At 41.5% G+C, this 18,967-nt stretch overlaps 1 protein-coding gene across 5 annotated transcripts in view; it reads right to left on the reverse strand.

Annotated features, from left to right (window-relative positions):
• Lrba (LPS responsive beige-like anchor protein) overlaps positions 1-16,159 on the reverse strand; it is a 478,937-nt gene extending 462,778 nt beyond the window's left edge. For 2 of the 5 annotated variants that reach the window (XM_041659438.1, XM_041659435.1), the window contains exons 1-2: positions 15,681-15,882; positions 14,951-15,390 (exon numbers count right to left, since the gene is read on the reverse strand). In XM_041659438.1, the coding sequence (XP_041515372.1) occupies positions 14,951-15,166 (216 nt within the window). In that variant the 5' untranslated portion in view covers positions 15,167-15,390; positions 15,681-15,882. Of the gene's footprint in view, positions 1-14,950; positions 15,391-15,680; positions 15,883-15,936 lie in introns of those variants that run through there. The other 3 variants (XM_041659437.1, XM_041659440.1, XM_041659439.1) reach the window with 3 other exon arrangements.
• Positions 16,160-18,967: the final 2,808 nt, after the last annotated feature.

An 18,967-nucleotide genomic window follows, 5' to 3' on the forward strand; every position in this document is an offset into this window, starting at 1 on the left:
TTAAGTCTGAAAGAATCATGAAAGATGTACACATACACAAAAAATTCATCTAAAATAAATATTTTATTAATTAAGTAAATTAAAAATAATTTGGGGTCGCTGAGGAGACAGCTCAGTGGTTCAGAGCATTTGTTGCTCGTTCAGGAGACCCAGCCTCCACCATAACTCCAGTTCCAGATGACTCCATGCCTCCCTCTGACCTGCATGAGCACCTAGCATGTATGTGGTGCCCACATACAATAACATATTTTAAAATTAAATAATAGTAACTCAGAAATTGGGGCACAGTGCAATGATAGAGTGCTTGCTTAGCATGTTCTAAGTAACGACTCTGTCTCCAAAGCCAAACTAGAGAGAAGAGGGAATGTATATAATCTAGCTTTCTCCTTTTTAACTTTTTTACAATTTAATTTTTTTAAAAAAAATTAATTTTTAATAGACAGAACTGATAACTACATATTTATGGGATACTGACAATTCAATATAAATATACAAAGTGCAAATATGAAACCATAGTTCAACATATTTCTATCTCCTTAAGCGTTCACCTTTTTTGTTTGTTCCTGGTTTGTTTGCTTTGCTTTTAGAGATTCACCTTCTCTGCCTCTCAGGTGCTAGCACTAAAAGCATGTGGCCTTCCTCAAATTCTTTATAAAATACAGAATAAATTAGCCAGGCGGTGGTGGCGCACGCCTTTAATCCCAGCACTCGGGAGGCAGAGGCAGGCGGATCTCTGTGAGTTCGAGACCAGCCTGGTCTACAGAGCTAGTTCCAGGACAGGCTCCAAAGCCACAGAGAAACCCTGTCTCGAAAAACCAAAAAAAAAAAAAAAAACAGAATAAATTATTATGAACTGTAGTTACCCTAACGCTAGAGCTCACCATCTACCAATTTAAGCATCCGTCGTACAATTGATCTCTACCCTGCTACAGTCTGTTTGGATTTAGTCACATTTTTAAATCCAGTATCATCAGAAGTCAACACTCAGGTTTCTGAGCTAGTGGTTGAATAAAAATGGTCCCCATAGGCTCCTATATTTGCATTGTTTGTCCCCAGTTTTGTCTCTCAGAAACAGACAAGTGCACAAACACAATACACCTACACAATACACACATATACACAAAAAGTGATTAAAATATATAATTAAATAAACACACCTAGTAGAGAACTTGCTTAACGAGGATGCCTTCGGCTTCTCAGTACTTAGGCAAAAAGGCCAGGGTGACATGGACTTTAATGCCACTGAAAGGGAGTGTAGAAACAGCAAGACCCTGGGGCTCACTGGCCAGCCAGGATAGCTGAACCAGTGACCTCTAGGTTCACTGACAGATTCTGTTTCAAAACATAAAGGTAAAAGGCAACTTCCAGCATCCAGGTGCCTATACACACAAACTCTCACACACACATGCATACATGTACACACACAGACACACAAAAACACAGCTGAGCTGCATGATGGTGCCAGCCTATACTAGTGCCAAGGGGGATGAGGCAGAAAGATTGTGAGTTGAGGACCTGCCTGGGCTATATAATAAAAGCCCATTTTTAAAAGAAAAAAAAAATTAAAGGATGTGGTATTCTCAGTGGTACACTGCTTGCCTAGTCACAAAGGCCTGAATTCCAAACGAGAGAAACAAATGGACAGGGAGAAAGGAGATAGACAGGGTGAGGGGCAGAGAAGGAAGGGATGGGGCAACGGCAAGCTGTCTGGAAAATATCTTTCAAATGAAATATGAAAGAACAAACAAAATACACCTCGAAGTTTATTTACATGACATAGCTTTTGTATAGAATAGGAACTAGACTTTCTAATATTTAAAGTTTATTTAATAAAAGGATTAAGATATTTAAATTTAAACAAGTTTTTTTTTTTTTTTTCTGAGACAGGGTTTCTCCGTAGCTTTTTGGTTCCTGTCCTGGAACTAGCTCTGTAGACCAGGCTGGCCTCGAACCCACAGAGATCCGCCTGCCTCTGCCTCCCGAGTGCTGGGATTAAAGGCGTGCGCCACCACCGCCCGGCTTAAACAAGTTTTTTTAAGACAGTTTGTACATGTTGTTCACGTTGGCTCCACTTTCTAGGCTCAAGGAATCTTCAGACTCACCCTCCTAAGCAGAAGGGTACTAAGAGGTTTGCCAGCTTTCAGCAAATACTTCCAGAGTGCTAAGCATTATAGCATTTCTAGATGAACAAGGACAGAACAAATTATGGTTCCTCTCTATCAGTGGTTCTCAACCTACAGGTTACGACCCCTTTGCGGTCAAACAACCTTTTCATAAGGGTCACCTAAGACCATCGAAAATCACAGATATTTACAATACAATTCTAAACAGTAACAAAATTACAGTTATGACGTGGCAATGAAAATAACTTTATAATCGGGGGTCACCACAACGTGCGGAGCTGTATTAAAGGATCACAACATTGGAGAGGTTGAGGACCACTGCTCTACATACTAAAGGGGACAAACCTATAATGGGCACTTTTATTTCAAACATACAAAAAATACAGCAAGTTTGAGGCCAGCCTCTAAAAGGATATTTTATAAAACTTAAATACATTGGAATAGTCATCTAAGTCAGTAAGAGATAAAATGCTTGCTTACTTACCTTTTCTGTTAATCCTTAACAGAAAAAAACAAAACTTTTAATTACCAAACCATTTCTCAGTTTAAAATACAATTCAAGTAAGAACAAGACTGCATTCTTAAAATGCTTAAACTAGGGGCCTGGAGAGATGGCTCAGGGGTTAAGAGCATTGCCTGCTCTTCCAAAGGTCCTGAGTTCAATTCCCGGCAACCACATGGTGGCTCACAACCATCTGTAATGAGGTCTGATGCCCTCTTCTGGCCTGCAGACATACACACAGAAGAATATTGTATACAAAATAAATAAATAAATAAATAAATATTTAAAAAAAATGCTTAAACTATCAAACAATTGCATCTAGAATAGTACTAACGTTTTTAAAATTTCACCAATTCACCATTTCACTTTTAACAACATTAGCAATCCATCTAAATCAACTCATAAGTCATACTCTGAGTCATTTATTCTTCTTACAAAAATCCGAATACACAAAAATATCTACAAACAGGGCGTGGTACACATCTATAGCCCCAATGTTCAGGAGGCTTAAGCAGGAGGATTAGAAATTCAAAAAGAAAAACAACAGAAAATTGCTATAATAGTTAGAAGAAGGCTCAATAGATAAACTGCTGGCTCAGATCCACATAAAGGCCAAGAGGGTGTGACCGCCCACTTGTAATTTCAACTCTCCAAAGCTTAGAAAGCAAAGACCAGAACTCTGTAGCAAGCTGGCTAGTTAGAATAGCCAATAGATCAGCTCTGGTTCTGAGTGAGACCCTACCTCAATGAATGAGACAAAGAACAAAGAAGACTCCCCATGTCAAGATCCACACTCCATACATCCATGTGAATGCATACACACATGCTCACCACATACATACACACATGCAAAAAAAATCACTAAATTAAAGAGCTAAGTAAATGGAGAAATGTTCTATGTTCATGAACTGAGCCAATATTTCCAAAATGATCTACAGATTCACCACTGCCTATCAAAACCCCTGCTTGCTAGCCGGGTATAGTGGTGCACACCTTCAGTCCCGCCACTCAGGAGGTGGAGGTAGACTGCTCAGCCTATGTATAGTGAGTTCTAGAAGAGCCAGGGCTAAGTGGAGAAAGACCCTGTCTCAAAAAAATAAAAATTAAAAATTAAATTCCTGTTTGCCTTTTCACAAAATCTAATAACCTGAACCTACAATTTACTTGGAAACACCAAGAACCTAGAATAATCAAAATGATCTTGAAAAAGAGGAACACAGTAAGAGGGTGACATTTACTATTTCAAAACTTAGTACGAAGTTACAGTAATCAACAAAGTTTGAAAATAATGTAAAAAGACATAGTGATCATTGGAAAATAAATAAACCAGGGATGCAGCTCAGTGGTACAGTTCATGCCTAGCATATGTACAGACACACAGTCCTGGGTTTCATCTACAACTCTATAAAATAGAAATATAAATGTAACGAGCTAGGGAGACAGCTTCGTTGGCAAAACACTAGTCCCACAAACATGAGTACCATCCCTAGCACCCATGTTAAAAAGCTCCTCAGCACCAGGGATTAGCCTACCCCAGCACACCTTAACCCCAGCATTCCTGAGGTAGAGGCAAGAGGATCTATCTCTCTTAGTCCAAGGTCTGATTGGTCTACATAACAAGTTTCAGGTCATTTGGGGCGATATAGTGAGTCTCTGCCTGAAAAAAGTAAATAAATCTCACACCTGTAATCCCATTCTGAGGAGGTCAAGAAAGGAGAATCACTAGGCCTTGCTAGTCTTGTCAAATGAGTTCAGTGAAAACCATGTCTCAAAAAATAAAGTGCCCACAGATAAGTGTAACTTGGTCCCTCATCAAGAAGTTTATTTTCTCAGTAGACACAGACCACTAGAGAAAGCTGCAACTAGGGCTGGAGAGATGGCTCAGAGGTTAAGAGAACTGACTGTTGTTCCAGAGGTCCTGAGTTCAATTCCCAGCAACCACATGATGGCTCACACCCATCTATAATGAGATCTGGTGCCCAGAACACTATATACATAAAATAAATAAATTGGGGGCTGGAGAGATGGCTCAGCGGTTAAGAGCATTGCCTGCTCTTCCAAAGGTCCTGAGTTCAATTCCCAGCAACCACATGGTGGCTCACAACCATCTGTAATGGGGTCTGGTGCCCTCTTCTGGCCTGCAGGCATACACAGACAGAATAATGTATACATAATAAATAAATAAATATTTAAAAAAAATAAAATAAATAAATTTAAAAAAAAAAGAAAGCTGCAACTAGTCAAAATGCAAAGAACAATCAACTGTGGGGTGTCCAGCCTCAACTGATGCATTTACAATACAACCCTTACACCTAAGGAGAAACACTGCACCAGAGGTAGTGGAAAGAGTCCAAGAGCCAGAGGACCAGGATGGTACAAGATCGGGTCTTGTAGGTATGACAGGGAAATGACATCCAGAAAATGGCAACGGTGTGACTGCTTAAACAATGACAGAATCAGCAAACAAGCCAACATGGATGGGGGGAGGGGTCACCTGGTGTCCCATCCCTAGAAAAAGACCTGCTGAGAGGGGGACTTTTTCTTCCCCAGAGATAAGCATCATAAATGGTTATCAATCCTGACAAGTCAGCCTTCCCAAATATATAAGCAGCATTAATCAAATTCAGCAGGTTACACATACATACACACATGTATTAATATGTGTGTGTTCACAAACACACACATGTATTAATATGTGTGTGTTCACAAACACACACATATATGTCCACATACATATACATATAAATGTCACAATAACAAAGAATAAAAATGAATTTGAAATGGAACAAAGGGGAAAGTATGGGTGGGAAGGGCTAGACAGAGGAAAAATGGAGGGGGGAGTAGCACAAATGACAAAATTAAGTATTAATTTAAAAAAAAATCTGTTCTCTAGGGTAAAAAAGGAACATCACAAGGTGGACAACAATTGAAGATACAAAATCTTCAATTTCTGACCCCCATACATACACATACAAGTATACATACATGTACCTGCATGCACATGCACACATACAGACACACAAAATTTTAATGAAAACAGAGAGTCAAGACAGATATTTACACTTACAGTCAACTGAGTTTCAGCAATGGTACCAAGACAGAAAATACTAAGAACAGCTTTTCAGCAAACAGCAATGAGGCAAATAATCATGTTTTAAAAAAAAAAAATTACATCGTACAAAAGTTAACTCAAAATTTACCACAGGCTAATTAAAAATTTAATGCCTTGCATACAAATACAAATGTTCCAAAACTAGATAATAAAAATGAAATTAAATTGTAATAATGGCTGAAAAGCTCTATAAATTGACTTAAAATAGCAGAACTAGGTAAATAAACTATACATACTGCGTAAGCTCATCAGCACATTTCACTGGTCAATGGTCCAATTAGTTCAGAACATAGGGACATAGTTAATCTAGCAAAAGATACGACAAAAGTGGCCCCAGCCCTGCCTGGTAACCAGCCATACTACAACTTGAGAGGAATACACCAGACTGAAATCAGGAAATGCAAAACAGAAACAAAATGAAACTGTTAGTTGAAATCTTGCCCTGCCTTTGGACTCCAGACAAATAATTCCATAAATCCTTTTACTGTGCTCAAAGCAGTTGAGTTTTCCTTTATGGTGGGGGAATAGGGTTATCAAAACAGGGTGTGTGTGTGTGTGTGTGTGTGTGTGTGTGTGTGTGTGTGTGTATGTGTGTCTGTGTGTCTGTGTGTGTGTCTTTGTGTGTGTCTGTGTGTGTGTCTTTGTGTGTGTCTGTGTCTGTGTGTGTAACCCTGGCTGTCCTGGAACCTTCTCTGTAGCTCAGGCTGGGCTCGAACTCATAGAAATCTGCCTGCCTTTGCCTCCCAAGTGCTGAGATTAAAGGTGTACAACACCAAGTTCACTAGCAGTTGGGTTTTCTATCACTAATACCAATTACAAAAAGATCACTGGCAAGAATGTTTATAGAGAGGATTATTCTTAATCCTTAAATATGCAATTATAGGCATTATATAGGAAGTAATCTAGACATTAACATGACAATAAAAAAACCCATTGGATGAGTAAATATCTTTATATTAAAGTTCATATAAGAGTTTGAAAAGTGTAGAGACAGGTGGGTAGCTAGGCCGATGACCTAGATTCTGTGAGAGACCCTGCCTCGAATAAGGCTGAATGTAACAGAACAGATCCTCCCCTGACTTCTCTATGTGCTTATGAGGATGTGCACAGGCTCGCACACCTGTTTACAGACACATACACCATACACACATAAAAAAGTTTGAAAAGTAACCAACTATTTATAAAGTCCATATAAAATTTTTAAACATTGTAATTTCTATTTTTAAAAGTTTTTTAACTCTAGATTCCAAATTTTTTGCTCCAAAAACTAAAGATGTACAAAACCACCAAGTTCCCATTAATGCAATACAAGAGTCGGTTAGAACAGAACAGCTGCTGCCCACTTAGGTCCACAAAGGGTATTATGCACAGTCAATAAAAGGATTTATTTAATACCTAGCTCCTCTATTTATTGAGAATATATGTAAATTGATACACAGTAAATAATAAAGAATCATATTCCATTTTTCAAGCTGTTACATTTAAATTAAAAATCATAGACTGTGCATGATGGCGTTATTATATATTTGTAATCCTGGTACTCAGGAAGACGAAGTAGGAGGATCTCAAATTCAAAACTAGCCTAGGCTATACAGAAAGTTCTAGCTCAGCATCACTACATATTACACAGGGAGGCTAATAAACAGGGTGGGTTACAGAAAACTACTGGACATGGTAGCATATACCTCTAATCCTAGCACTCCAGAGGCAGAGGCAGGTAGATCTCTCTGAGTTTGAGGCCAGCCTGTTCTACAGAGTGAACAGTACACTCAGGGCTACATAGAGAAAGACCCTGTTTCAAAAATCCAATAAAAAAGGGTACGGGTGTCAACTTGACTACATCTGGAATTAACTAACACCCAAAAATAAAGAGAATGCCTGCAGGGATTCTTTGCTTAATTTGAAGTGGTAAGATCTATTTCTAATTCAGATCTTTATGGTAGGAAGACATACCTTTAATCCAGACTTTTTGAGTTGAGAAAACCCAACTCTAATCCGGGCTACACCTTACGCTAGAAGCCTATATAAGGACATGGAAGAAGGAAGCTTTGCTCTTTGCCCTGCTTACTCTCACCTTGACAGCACGTCCATTCCTCCAGTCACATCTGAGCCTACTTCTTCAGGATCCCGGAGTACACTGAAAACCTGATGAGACAGCTGCATCAACTGAACGACTACTGGTTTCTTGGACCTTCCATTTATAGGCAGCTATTGTTGAACTGGATGAACCACAGTCATTCTAATAATCCCCTTTATATATAAAAAGAAATTCATTTTATAAGTTCTGTTACTCTAGAGAATCATAACTAATAAAAGACCCTGTCTCAAAAATAAATAACAAAAGAAATCATGAAAACATATATTTCTTAGCAGCCTAAGAAAAACAGTAGTCTTTGTTGTTGTTGTTATTGTTTGTTTTGTTTTTGTTTTGTTGGTTTGTTTTGGGGTTTGTTTTGTTGTTGCTGTTGTTGTTTTGGTTTTGGTTTTTCAGGACAGGGTTTCTTTATGTAACAATCCTAGTTGTCCTGGAACTCTCTCTCTGTAGACCAAGCTGGCATCAAACTCAGAGATCCACATGCCTCTGCCTCCCAAGTGCTGAGATTAAAGATATGCACCACCACCTCCCAGCTCACTATTCTTCAATTAGATATCATTGAGTATCTTTAAATGAATAGAACTCTTAAACTCTGAAGCAAGTTTTTTTTTAAACTTTATTTAACTTTATTTCATGCACATTGATATAACGATGTCAGATTCTCTGGAACTGGAGTTACAGACAGCTGCAAGCTACCATGTGGGTGTTGGGAACTGAACCCGGTCCTCTGGAGGAGCAGTCAGTGTTCTTAATCACTGAGCCATCTCACCAGCCCCACAGCAAGTTCTTGAAATATGACAAAATAGTAATTGTTCTGCATTCAGTGTCTGATAAGTAAACACATGAATGAAAACAAAAGAAAATGGCTTTAAATTGCACCACGAGAAAAGTACAGGTGGAGAAGCTAGTGTACTATTCATAAAAATTTAACTGAGAATTGGTATAAAAACAGACAGGAGGACCAATGGAACTGAACTGAAGACACAGATATCAATCCACACACTTTCGAATACCTGATTTTTGACAAAGAAGCAAATGATATCAAATGGAAAAAAGAAAACATATTTAACAAATGGTGCTGGCATAACTGGATATCAACATGTAGAAGAATGAAAATAGAGCCATATCTATCACCATGCACAAAACTCAAGTCCAAATGGATCAAAGACCTCAGCATAAAGCCAGCCACACAAAACCTCATAGAAGAGAAAATGGGAAGTACACTTGAACACACTGGCACAGAGAACCACTTCCTAAATATAACCCCAGTAGCACAGACACTGAGAGAAACAATTAATAAATGGGACTCCTGAAACTGAAAAGCTTCTGTAAAGCACACAGTCAACAAGAGAAAATGACAGCCTACAGAATGAGAAAAGATCTTCACTAACCCCACATCAGACAGAGGTCTGATCTCCAAAATATACAAAGAACTCAAGAAATTGGTCATCAAAAGAACAAATAATCCAAAAGAAAAAAATGGAGTACAGACCTAAACAGAGAACTCTCAACAGAGGAATCTAAAATGGCTGAAAGACACCTAAGGAAATTCTCAACATCCTTAGCCATCAGAGAAATGCAAATCAAAACAACTCTGAAATTCCATCTTATACCTATAAGAATGGCCAAGATCAAAAACACTGATGACAGCTTATGCTGGAGAGGTTGTGGGGTAAAGAAACACTCCTGCATTGCTGGTAAGAGTGCAAACTGGGCCGGGCGGTGGTGGCGCACGCCTTTAATCCCAGCACTCGGGAGGCAGAGGCAGGCGGATCTCTGTGAGTTCGAGACCAGCCTGGTCTACAAGAGCTAGTTCCAGGACAGGCTCCAAAACCACAGAGAAACCCTGTCTCGAAAAACAAAAAAAAAAAAAAAAAAGAGTGCAAATTGGTACAACCCCTTTGGATATCAGTGTGGCGATTTCTCAGAAAATTAGGAAACAACCTTCCTCAAAACCCAGCAATATCACTTTTGGGTATATATCCAAAGGATGCTCAATCATGCCACAAGGACATGTGCTCAACTATGTTCATAGCAGCATTGTTTGTCAGAGCCAGAAGCTGGAAACAACCTAAATGCCCCTCGCCTGAAGAATGTATAAGGAAAATGTAAAATTTGCAGGCAAATGGATGGAGCTAGAAAATATCATTTTGAGTGAGGTAACCTAGACTCAGAAAGACAATTATCATATATACTCACTCATAAGTGGTTTTTAAACATAAAACAAAGAAAACCAGCCTACAAATCACAATCCCACAGAACAATGAGGACACTAAGAGAGACATACATGGATCTAATCTACATGGGAAATAGAAAAAGACAAGATCTCCTGAGTAAATTGGGAGCATGGGGACCTTGGGAGAGGGCTTAAGGGGAGAGGAGAGCTCGGAGGGAGGGAAGCAGAAAAAAATGTAGAGTTCAATAAAAATCAGTTTAAAAAAATTTAACCGAGAAACAGATTTGTAAAAGAAATAACAAGAGATAGTAACTTTCTTCTTTTTTTAAAAGTGTGTGTGTGTGTGTGTGTGTGTGTGTGTGTGTGTGTGTGTGGTTTTTCGAGACAGAATTTCACTGTAGCTTTGGAGCCTGTCCTGGAACTAGCTCTTGTAAAACAGGCTGGCCTCAAACTCAAAGAGATCTGCCAGCCTCTGCCTCCTGAGTGCTGGGATTAAAAGTGTGCACCACCACCACCTGGACTTTTTAAAGGATTTTTTTATGATTTACTTTATTTTATATGCATTGGTGTGAAGGTGTCAGATCTCCTGGAAATAAATTTATAGACAGTTGTGAGTTCTATGTGGGTGCTGGGAATTGAGGCTGGGTCCTCTGGAAGAGCAGCCAGTGCCCTTAACTACTGAGCCAAGATTGTAACTTTCAAAGGAATTTATAACAAGCTGTAAGAGCAAAGCTGGGGGACAACACCCTATGGAGCCAGACGTCTAGAGTTGTACAGCCCTACCTCTTACTATCTGGACAACTCTGCCAAGACAGGTTGTTTTTAACATTAGAAACTTAGTTTTTTAAAAAGTTTGTAGAACATGTTTTTAGTTGGGCGCACTGGTCTGTGCCTTTAGTCCTAGCTATGGGAGAGGCTGGAATAGAAAGATCACTTTGAATTCTGAAGCACAAGGCTAACATAGAGACCTCATCTCCCAAAACAGGGACGAAAGAACACACACATACAAACATACTCCCACTTTAATAACAATAAGCCTAAAAAGTGGAAAAAGCTATGATCCATGCAGTGGCAAGTCTTATGTCAACTTAACACAAGCTAGAGTCATATGAGAGAAAGGAACCTGTTAAGAAAATGCCTCAAGGGCTGGAGAGATGGCTCAGAGGTTAAGAGCATTGCCTGCTCTTCCAAAGGTCCTGAGTTCAATTCCCAGCAACCACATGGTGGCTCACAACCATCTATAATGAGATCTGGTGCCCTCTTCTGGCATGCAGGAAGGCATGGAAGGAATGTTGTATACATAATAAATAAATAAATATTAAAAAAAAGAAAAAAGAAAATGCCTCAATATGATCAGGCTGTAGGCAAGTCTACAGGACATTTTCTTAATTAGTGATTGATGGGAGAGGGTCCAGACCATTGTGAGTGGTGCTATCCCTGGGATGGTGGCCCTGGGTTATATAAGAAAGCAGGCTGAGCAAGTCATGGATTGCAAGCCAGTAAGCAGCTCCCCTCCATGGCCTCTGCATCAGTTTCTGCCTCCAGGTTCCTGCCCCGTTTGAGTTCTTGTTCTGACTTCCTTTGATGATGAACATTGGTATGGAAGAATAAGCCAAATAAAACATTGCCTCCCCAGCTTGCTTTTGGTCATGGTGTTTCATCCCACCAATAGTAACCTAACTATATAAAAAGTTACTCCACTGAAGACTTAAGTTTCTGTGTCTGTGTGTGTGTGTGGTTTTTCTGGGGCAGGGTTTCTTCATATAGCCTTGGCTGTCCTGGAACTGACTCTGTAGACCAGGCTGGCCTCAAACTCACAGAGATCCACTTGCCTCTGCCTCCCAAGTGCTGGGATTAAAGGCATGTGCCACCATTGCAGAGTTGAGACTCTTTACAGATGAAGGTTCACAAGGCTTACATTGCTTCAATTCCATGACTTACATGTGCTATATACTCCCAGGTGAGCTGCCGTGGGAGTATACAGCATACATGTCTCATGTTCTGTTGTTTGCTTCCAACTTTTCACAATTTTGGAAGTTTCAATTCAATGTACTGTTAAAAAAGTTGGGGTGCTAGAGAGATATCTCAGTGGTTTTCCTCTTCCAGAAAACCCAGGTTCAATTCCCAGCACCCACAAGGCAGAAAGTTCCTCCTCCTCTGTAACTCCAACTACAAGACATCCGAAACCCTCACACAGATATACATATGGGCAGAACACTGACAGAGAGAGAGATTAGTCATCAGGTATAGTGGTACACACTTATAATCCCAGGAGGCAGGAGGCAGGAGGCAGGAGGCAGAAGCAGGAGGATTCCAATAAGTTTTAAGCCTGTCTGGTCTACATAGAAAGTTTTAAGCCAGTCTGCTCTACAAAGGCCAGGTAGGAATACATAATGAGGGAGGGAGGGAGGACAAACATGAAGAGAAGACACTCTTCTCACCAAGATGGAAGGAGAGAACCAACACCCCAAATCTGCCCTCTGACCTCCACACCCATACCGCAGCGTGCTCACTGGCACTTATACACACACAATAATAATAAATAAAATATTTAAAAAAAACAAATAAGATGGAGAAGTAACTGAGGACAACACCAGACATTAACCTCTGGCCTACACACATACATACACCAGTACATACACACGCACAAAAAAGAAAAGAAAAAAGTTAATTATCACCTTCCTGCACAGACTAAATGAGATACCAATTACATGAAGAACTAAAACAATTATGTTTAGTTTTGAGATCTTTTTAAAGCAGTATCGTGGAAAGTTTTTTGGAAGTTAAATAAAAAGGAATAAAATCCATTGGTGAAGGTTTAGCCATGAATATTTATCAAGATGAATGACTGTTGTGCCCTTGAGGAAAGCAATACCTAAGGTACAAAAAAGCTGCTCAGAGATGAAAACAATTCCACACCAATTCATGTGACAGATACATTCCTGAAAAGATCAAGCCTAAAGAGCACATTGTAGGCAATCTATTTAACTTTTCAGTATCTTGGTTTCCTCATCATTGAAAAGGCACATATGCATTAGAAGAGTATTCAGGAAAGACTTAAATAATAAAGCCACCTGGCCCAGTGCCTGGCACAGAAAGGATGGTTCCCCCTTGGAATAGAATTACAACTCACACTATATCCACAGCAACAGCAGCAATGAGATGAACTAGCTGGACTACCAACACTTTAGTTCCCATGATTTTCTTAGAGCTCATATCCTAATCACAAAAAGTAGTCTAAAGGAAGACAAATCTACTCCTCTAGGCCACTCTCCCACGCTCCTCAAAGAAGGAATGCTGAAGAAGAGGACGTGCCATGCACTACCCTACAAACTAGGAGAGACCTGACCTTAAAGTCTTTATCAGTCCTACACTTCAGCGAACTATTAATACAGAGTTTACACTTTCTTTAACGATAAAAATGGAAGTGATTCCTGTTTGGTCATTCACCACAACACAGCACACTATAAAGAACAGGTGAAAGTCATGTTTTCACATACAAACAAGTATGGACTATACCAATTTCTGTTTACCATCCACAGCCCAATTAGGTTCAGAAAAAGTAACAAAAAAAACAAACAAAAAACTCAAGTTTTTTGAGGTAAAGAAATAGATGGATTTGTGTTTTATCAGAAAACTTACTTTTGAAAGTTCCAAACACACAAAAGATCCCCAAAATGGTGAAGCTGGATGATGGATACCAGAGTTAACTATGCTATTCAATTTTTTATATATTTGATCATGTCCATAATATATAGTTTCAAAATGCATGTGTGAATGTCTGTCAGTACTTATATCTAAAATGGCAATACAATAATCCAGGAGAAAAATAAAATACAGTTTAAAGTTTTCGAGCTTCAAAAGCAAGTGAAGTTCACCACCTACTTTGTCATTCTAGACTCTATATTGCAAATGACTGAACCACTAGGAAAGGCCTAATGAAGGAAATACTTAACTGCCTGAAGTAAAACAAGTCTCACCGTGACAATACAGAGGAAAAGGGATGGCTACTAGACACTTACTACAACTACTGCACACTTATATTTGGTATCACATATTATCTTCTCACACTGGTTGAATGAAAGAAAGGAAATTATTTTAAAGCCAGATTCCTTTTTGATTCTTTTAAGTTGATAATCAACACAGAATTAAAAAGTCTAAAAAGGTTCCACTAACGGTAATTTCTTAGAATGGAGGGAAAAAAGAAAGTATCTCATAGCCACTTAAAATGAGTCACAGAAAAAAAAAAAGAGTCAAAGCCCACTATAGTATAATCAGCAACTTCCAATGACCAAGTGTGTTTTACACACGAATTTACACAAACATAAAGCTCATCCTACGGCTGCCTCAGGCCTTTTTCAAGTTGCCGTTCAATTATCACAAGATTACTTTGAATATAACCCTATATGCACTCCAAAATTTAACCTTTTCCAGTTATTTCTAAAACTAAGACTAGCCAAAATTAAAAATACAAATTTGCAATGTTAGCCTTTTATTAACACTATGGATGTGTTTAAAACTAACTATGGCAAAATATAACTTAGATAAAGACTTAAATCAGTTCCCAAGTCCAAAAAAAGGTCACGTATTTATAATGTGAAAGAGAAATGCAGGCTTAAAAAACATACACTCCAAGGGGAAAAAAAATTAGTCAAATTCTGCATTGAACACCTGACACACACACACACTCGGAGATAGACTTCCAAATGAACACTTGCTTCCCTTGCACAAAGTGATATGTTCATTCAAAACCTGAAGTGTCAAATTTTGCATAATTTTCTTTCAATTGAAATACAAGCAATTGTTTCATTTAGGTCAAGTGGAATTTTGTGTCTCTCTGTGGAAAAAGCCATTAGTTTGAGTGAAGCACATGACCCCAGCTTCGTCTTGTTCCCCAACTCACCGAGAAAAGTATATGCTTATAAAATATTGATCTACTCACCAGGTTAAAGACAGTTTCTACAATATCTCTATTGGACACTTCTCCAACTTCCACCAACCCGGTCAGCACGGCAAATTTCATTCTGATGCCCCTGATGGGGAGCCCAGGCTTCAGGGACAAGGCACCCTCTACCGTAGGGGTTTCTTCTTTCCCTCCACCTCCCCCGTCATCACCTGTTGGTGGCCGGGAAGGGGCACGATTGTCTTCACTAGCCATTACTAGCTCTCAAGAAAGGACAACTCAAGAGTCACTCTGGGCCAGCAGTCGCTGCACTAACCGGAGGCACAACACAGGCAAAAGCTAAACCAAAAGGGGTTTCTGTTCCAACTTGAGGAGAAACCCCAAAAGCAGCTGATGTGGAAAGTCCTTGGCGTCGCCCTCCTCCTCTTGGAGAATATTTGTCCAATCTCTCTCCCCGAGGCTGACAACAACGCCAAACCCTATTGGAAGATTAAACACATGTTAAATAGGCTAGGTTGGTCGTGGGATCTTTTAGGGAGGAGAGGGAAATAGTTACTGTCTGTCCAATAAGTTACTAAAGGCACCCCAGGGCCAGTCGGCCGCTCCTCCCGGGCTCCGGGCGAAGGCGGGTCCTCCGGGCCGCGGGGCCGGTCCCCTCCTCCCCCAGCCCGCGCAGGTGGTGGGCGCAGGCAGGTGCATCGCGGGGAAACTGTCGCGGGGGGAAGGAGGGGACCCCCCGCGACCACTGAGGCACAAAGTTCCTCCTCACCCAGAGACTCTGGCCTCGTCCTCACCCCAGCCGGGGCGCAGAGAGACGGAGGTGGCGGCCGTGATCCAGGGCAGGAAAAGGCGGGGGAAGGGGGCGGTGATTCTGCTCAGCGCTCGGCCCAGGGGGAGGAGTGGAGCACCTCTCCCAGGCACCTGAGCTCCGCTGAGGAGAGGAAGGGAGGAGTGTGTAGGGGCGGGAAGGCAGGCCGGACGCCGACTGCGGGGAGAGGAGGGGAGGGAGAGGAAGGTCCATGCACCTGGTCGCTGCCTCCAAGTTTCCCTAGTCCGCTCCCCGGGAGCCCGCGGCTGCCTAGAACTCCATGGATTTCCTAGGCCGCCCCACCCCTTCGCTCAACCCTGCTCGAGCAACTGCTGCCGGCGCTAGCGACGCCGCGACTCGTGCTGCTGCGGGGGGGCTGAGGATGCTACTGCCACGGTTCGCCCAGCCAAGGCGCGCGGGACCGCCCCTGTGCCCACTGGAGCTGCTCCTCGCCGCCATGACAGCGCCGAGGGCTGCCCGGCCGCGGCGTGCGCGTGCGCGAGCGAGGGCGCGCGGGGCGGTGGGGGCGAGCGGGCGGCCGCGAGGGCGAGCGGGGGACGCGCGGGCGGGCAGGCCCCGGCACCGCGAGGGAGTAGGGGGGCCGAGCGCGCGCCGCCGGGAGGGCGCCGCGCGGGCACGCGGGCGGGCGGGCACGCGGGCGGGCGGGAGCGCGCCGCACAGGTAGGGCGGCCGCTCGCTACGGCTGCGACTTCTCCCGCGCTCCCTCGCCCAGACCTTGCTTCGTGGAGCACAGAGGCAAGTGTTGTTACACTACGGCAGGTCCCTGGGTGCCGAGGGAACCCGCCCCACGTTGCCAAGGTGTCCTCTTGTTGGACTTGGAGGATGCACCTGAGGGACCTAGGAGCTGTTGAGCTGGCGGCGCTGGAGCCTCCCGGGAGCCGTCCCCACCCTGGGCTGCGCTCAGCTGCTGCTCGCCCGCCGCGCTGGCGGTGGCTGGGAAAGATTTCCCACTGGGATGCCCCGGCAGCTGCCAACGCTCCAAGGGGAGGGACAGCGACAGCGAATCCGAGGGGAGGGTGCCTTGCCTCGCTGCTGCCGCCCCAGCAAAGCTCTCCCACATTCTAAGGAGAAGAGGATTCATTCCTGAGACAGCTGCTCAGAGCAGTGGAGGCGGGATTCACTGGGCCCTGAAACTGGGAAAGGGAGATTGCCGCTCAGTTTTCCAGTGTGAAAGTTTGCCTTATTCTCTGATTGCTTTAAATAGGGGGAAAAAAAAAAGAGGGTTTGAAGCCAGTACCGATTGTCATAGTCTAATACTGTCATTCTCTTCACCGTTACTACTAACGGCAAAACAGTTCTAGTACATTCGTTTAAAAAAAGAAAAAAAAGCATAGGGGAGGTAGTTTTTCAACCTATTAGTATTCTCTTAGATAAGACTTTAAAGTACGTGTTTAAAATACTCCCAGGTTCCCAAAATGAAAACAAAGCAAAAGACCATATCAAGTAAAAGGAAGTACTTTGAAGGAATCCAAAAAAACTTAAATTGGTTTGAGAAATGGAATAGTTTACTGGAAAAAGAAGTTATTTGAAATACAACTCCTTGAAAAGCCGGCTGCATTTTAACTCTCGCATGAATATTTGAGAGAAACAACATCAGAAAAGATTCTAACAAAGAATTGTCTTTAGTATTACTCCTTTTTTAAATACTCAAAAAAGTCCTTTTTAAAAGAAATTCGGTTGCCTCAAAAAGTGGGTTTACAAATTCCAAAGATGAGGCGGACACTTTTCTGTGCATTGCAGATTTGTAAACTTTTAGTGTTATAGGTAACATCAGTGGCCTCCTGATGCTGAAATCCCTGAGAAAAATAAAACCCCTCAGATCTCAGTGAGTCTGTCCCTTGAGGATGGAGAGAACTTCCACTTGCCCTTTCAAACATCCCTATCTTGAACGTGGGAGGCATGACTAAGCTACCAGAATCCTCTGGTAAGATTTTGCTTCCTGGAATTTGGACAGGTAGTTTAAATTAGTATTCCTAGTTTATAGGCACTAATAATTTGCTGGGCAAATGCATTCCAATAAAAGAAGCAGATGGCAGGCAAGAATGAAAATGCCCACATCAATGTGGTCATGGATGTGGGGTAAGGGTTGTGTCTCATGCATTTTGGGGATTCTTGGTAATGCTCTCTTGCCTGCGAAACAGAAGTAGATATATAACAACTAGCTAATTATTTCAAAACAAGTTGTGTGCTTTTTAATTCATTTCCTAGCTTTATTTTTCCACCTCCTGCTTTTCTTTGGCGGTTCATTGCAGAAAGAAGCATAATAAAAGCAGAAGCGGAAACTTTGGGCTAGCCCAGCCCTGGTTAAAGTGCAATCACAGTAGATTGCCGTTTAGATGTACAATATATTGAAGGATGTTTGGGGCTAAACTTTCTGCCCATTAATTCAGAAACTCCTTAGCAAGATAATGTACATTGTAAATACTCTATGTATACTATACTACATGAATTAAATCAAACACTGAAGTTACTTACTTTAATTTGTCAGGTTTGAAAGCTCTTGCTACCATTTGAAGTGAGGAAAAATCTGTCATAAATGGATATTTTGATATGAAAAAGTTTTATCAGTTACATCTTTGATGTTACTCCTGGAAGTTTGGCCAATCAAAAGCTTTTGGATCTCTGTGAGTTTGAGACCAGCCTGGTCTACAGAGCTAGTTCCAGGACAGGCTCCAAAGCCACAGAGAAACCCTGTCTCGAAAAACCAAAAAAAAAAAAAAAACCATATGCACTATCAGCAGCTAAGTTTGTAGTACCTCTTGAGCTGTATCATTTACACAAGGGAAGAATGGGGAGGAGAGAAACTAGGAGAAAGAGGAAAAAGACAAAAGAGGAAAATGGGGGGGGGGGATAAAACTCCCCTTCTGGAAAGCCACGTTCTTCTGTCTAATTGCCATCTAATTTGTGTCTACCTAATATCAACATCTTGGAATTAAGTCCAAAGTTTTTTTTTTATAATCTTCCTTATCTTAAGCATACATTGAAGCTATAGCAGAAAACAGAGAGAGAGAGAGAGAGAGAGAGAGAGAGAGAGAGAAGTTGGGTGTTGCAGTTTGCCTATAATTCCAGCTAAGGGCTGATGATCTCAAATTCAAGGCCTACCTGGACAAATTAATTAAATCTTATCTCAAAAAAAAAGTTTATAAAGAGTTGGAGGGGCTGGTGAACTGACTCAGAAGTTTAGAGCACTTGTTAAGGCTGGGATTCAGTTCCCAGCACCCACAAGT

This window comes from Microtus oregoni, unplaced genomic scaffold (genome assembly GCF_018167655.1).
Source record: "Microtus oregoni isolate MIOR12 unplaced genomic scaffold, Mior012 000010F_ref0000083, whole genome shotgun sequence".
NCBI classification, from domain to species: Eukaryota; Metazoa; Chordata; class Mammalia; order Rodentia; family Cricetidae; genus Microtus; species Microtus oregoni.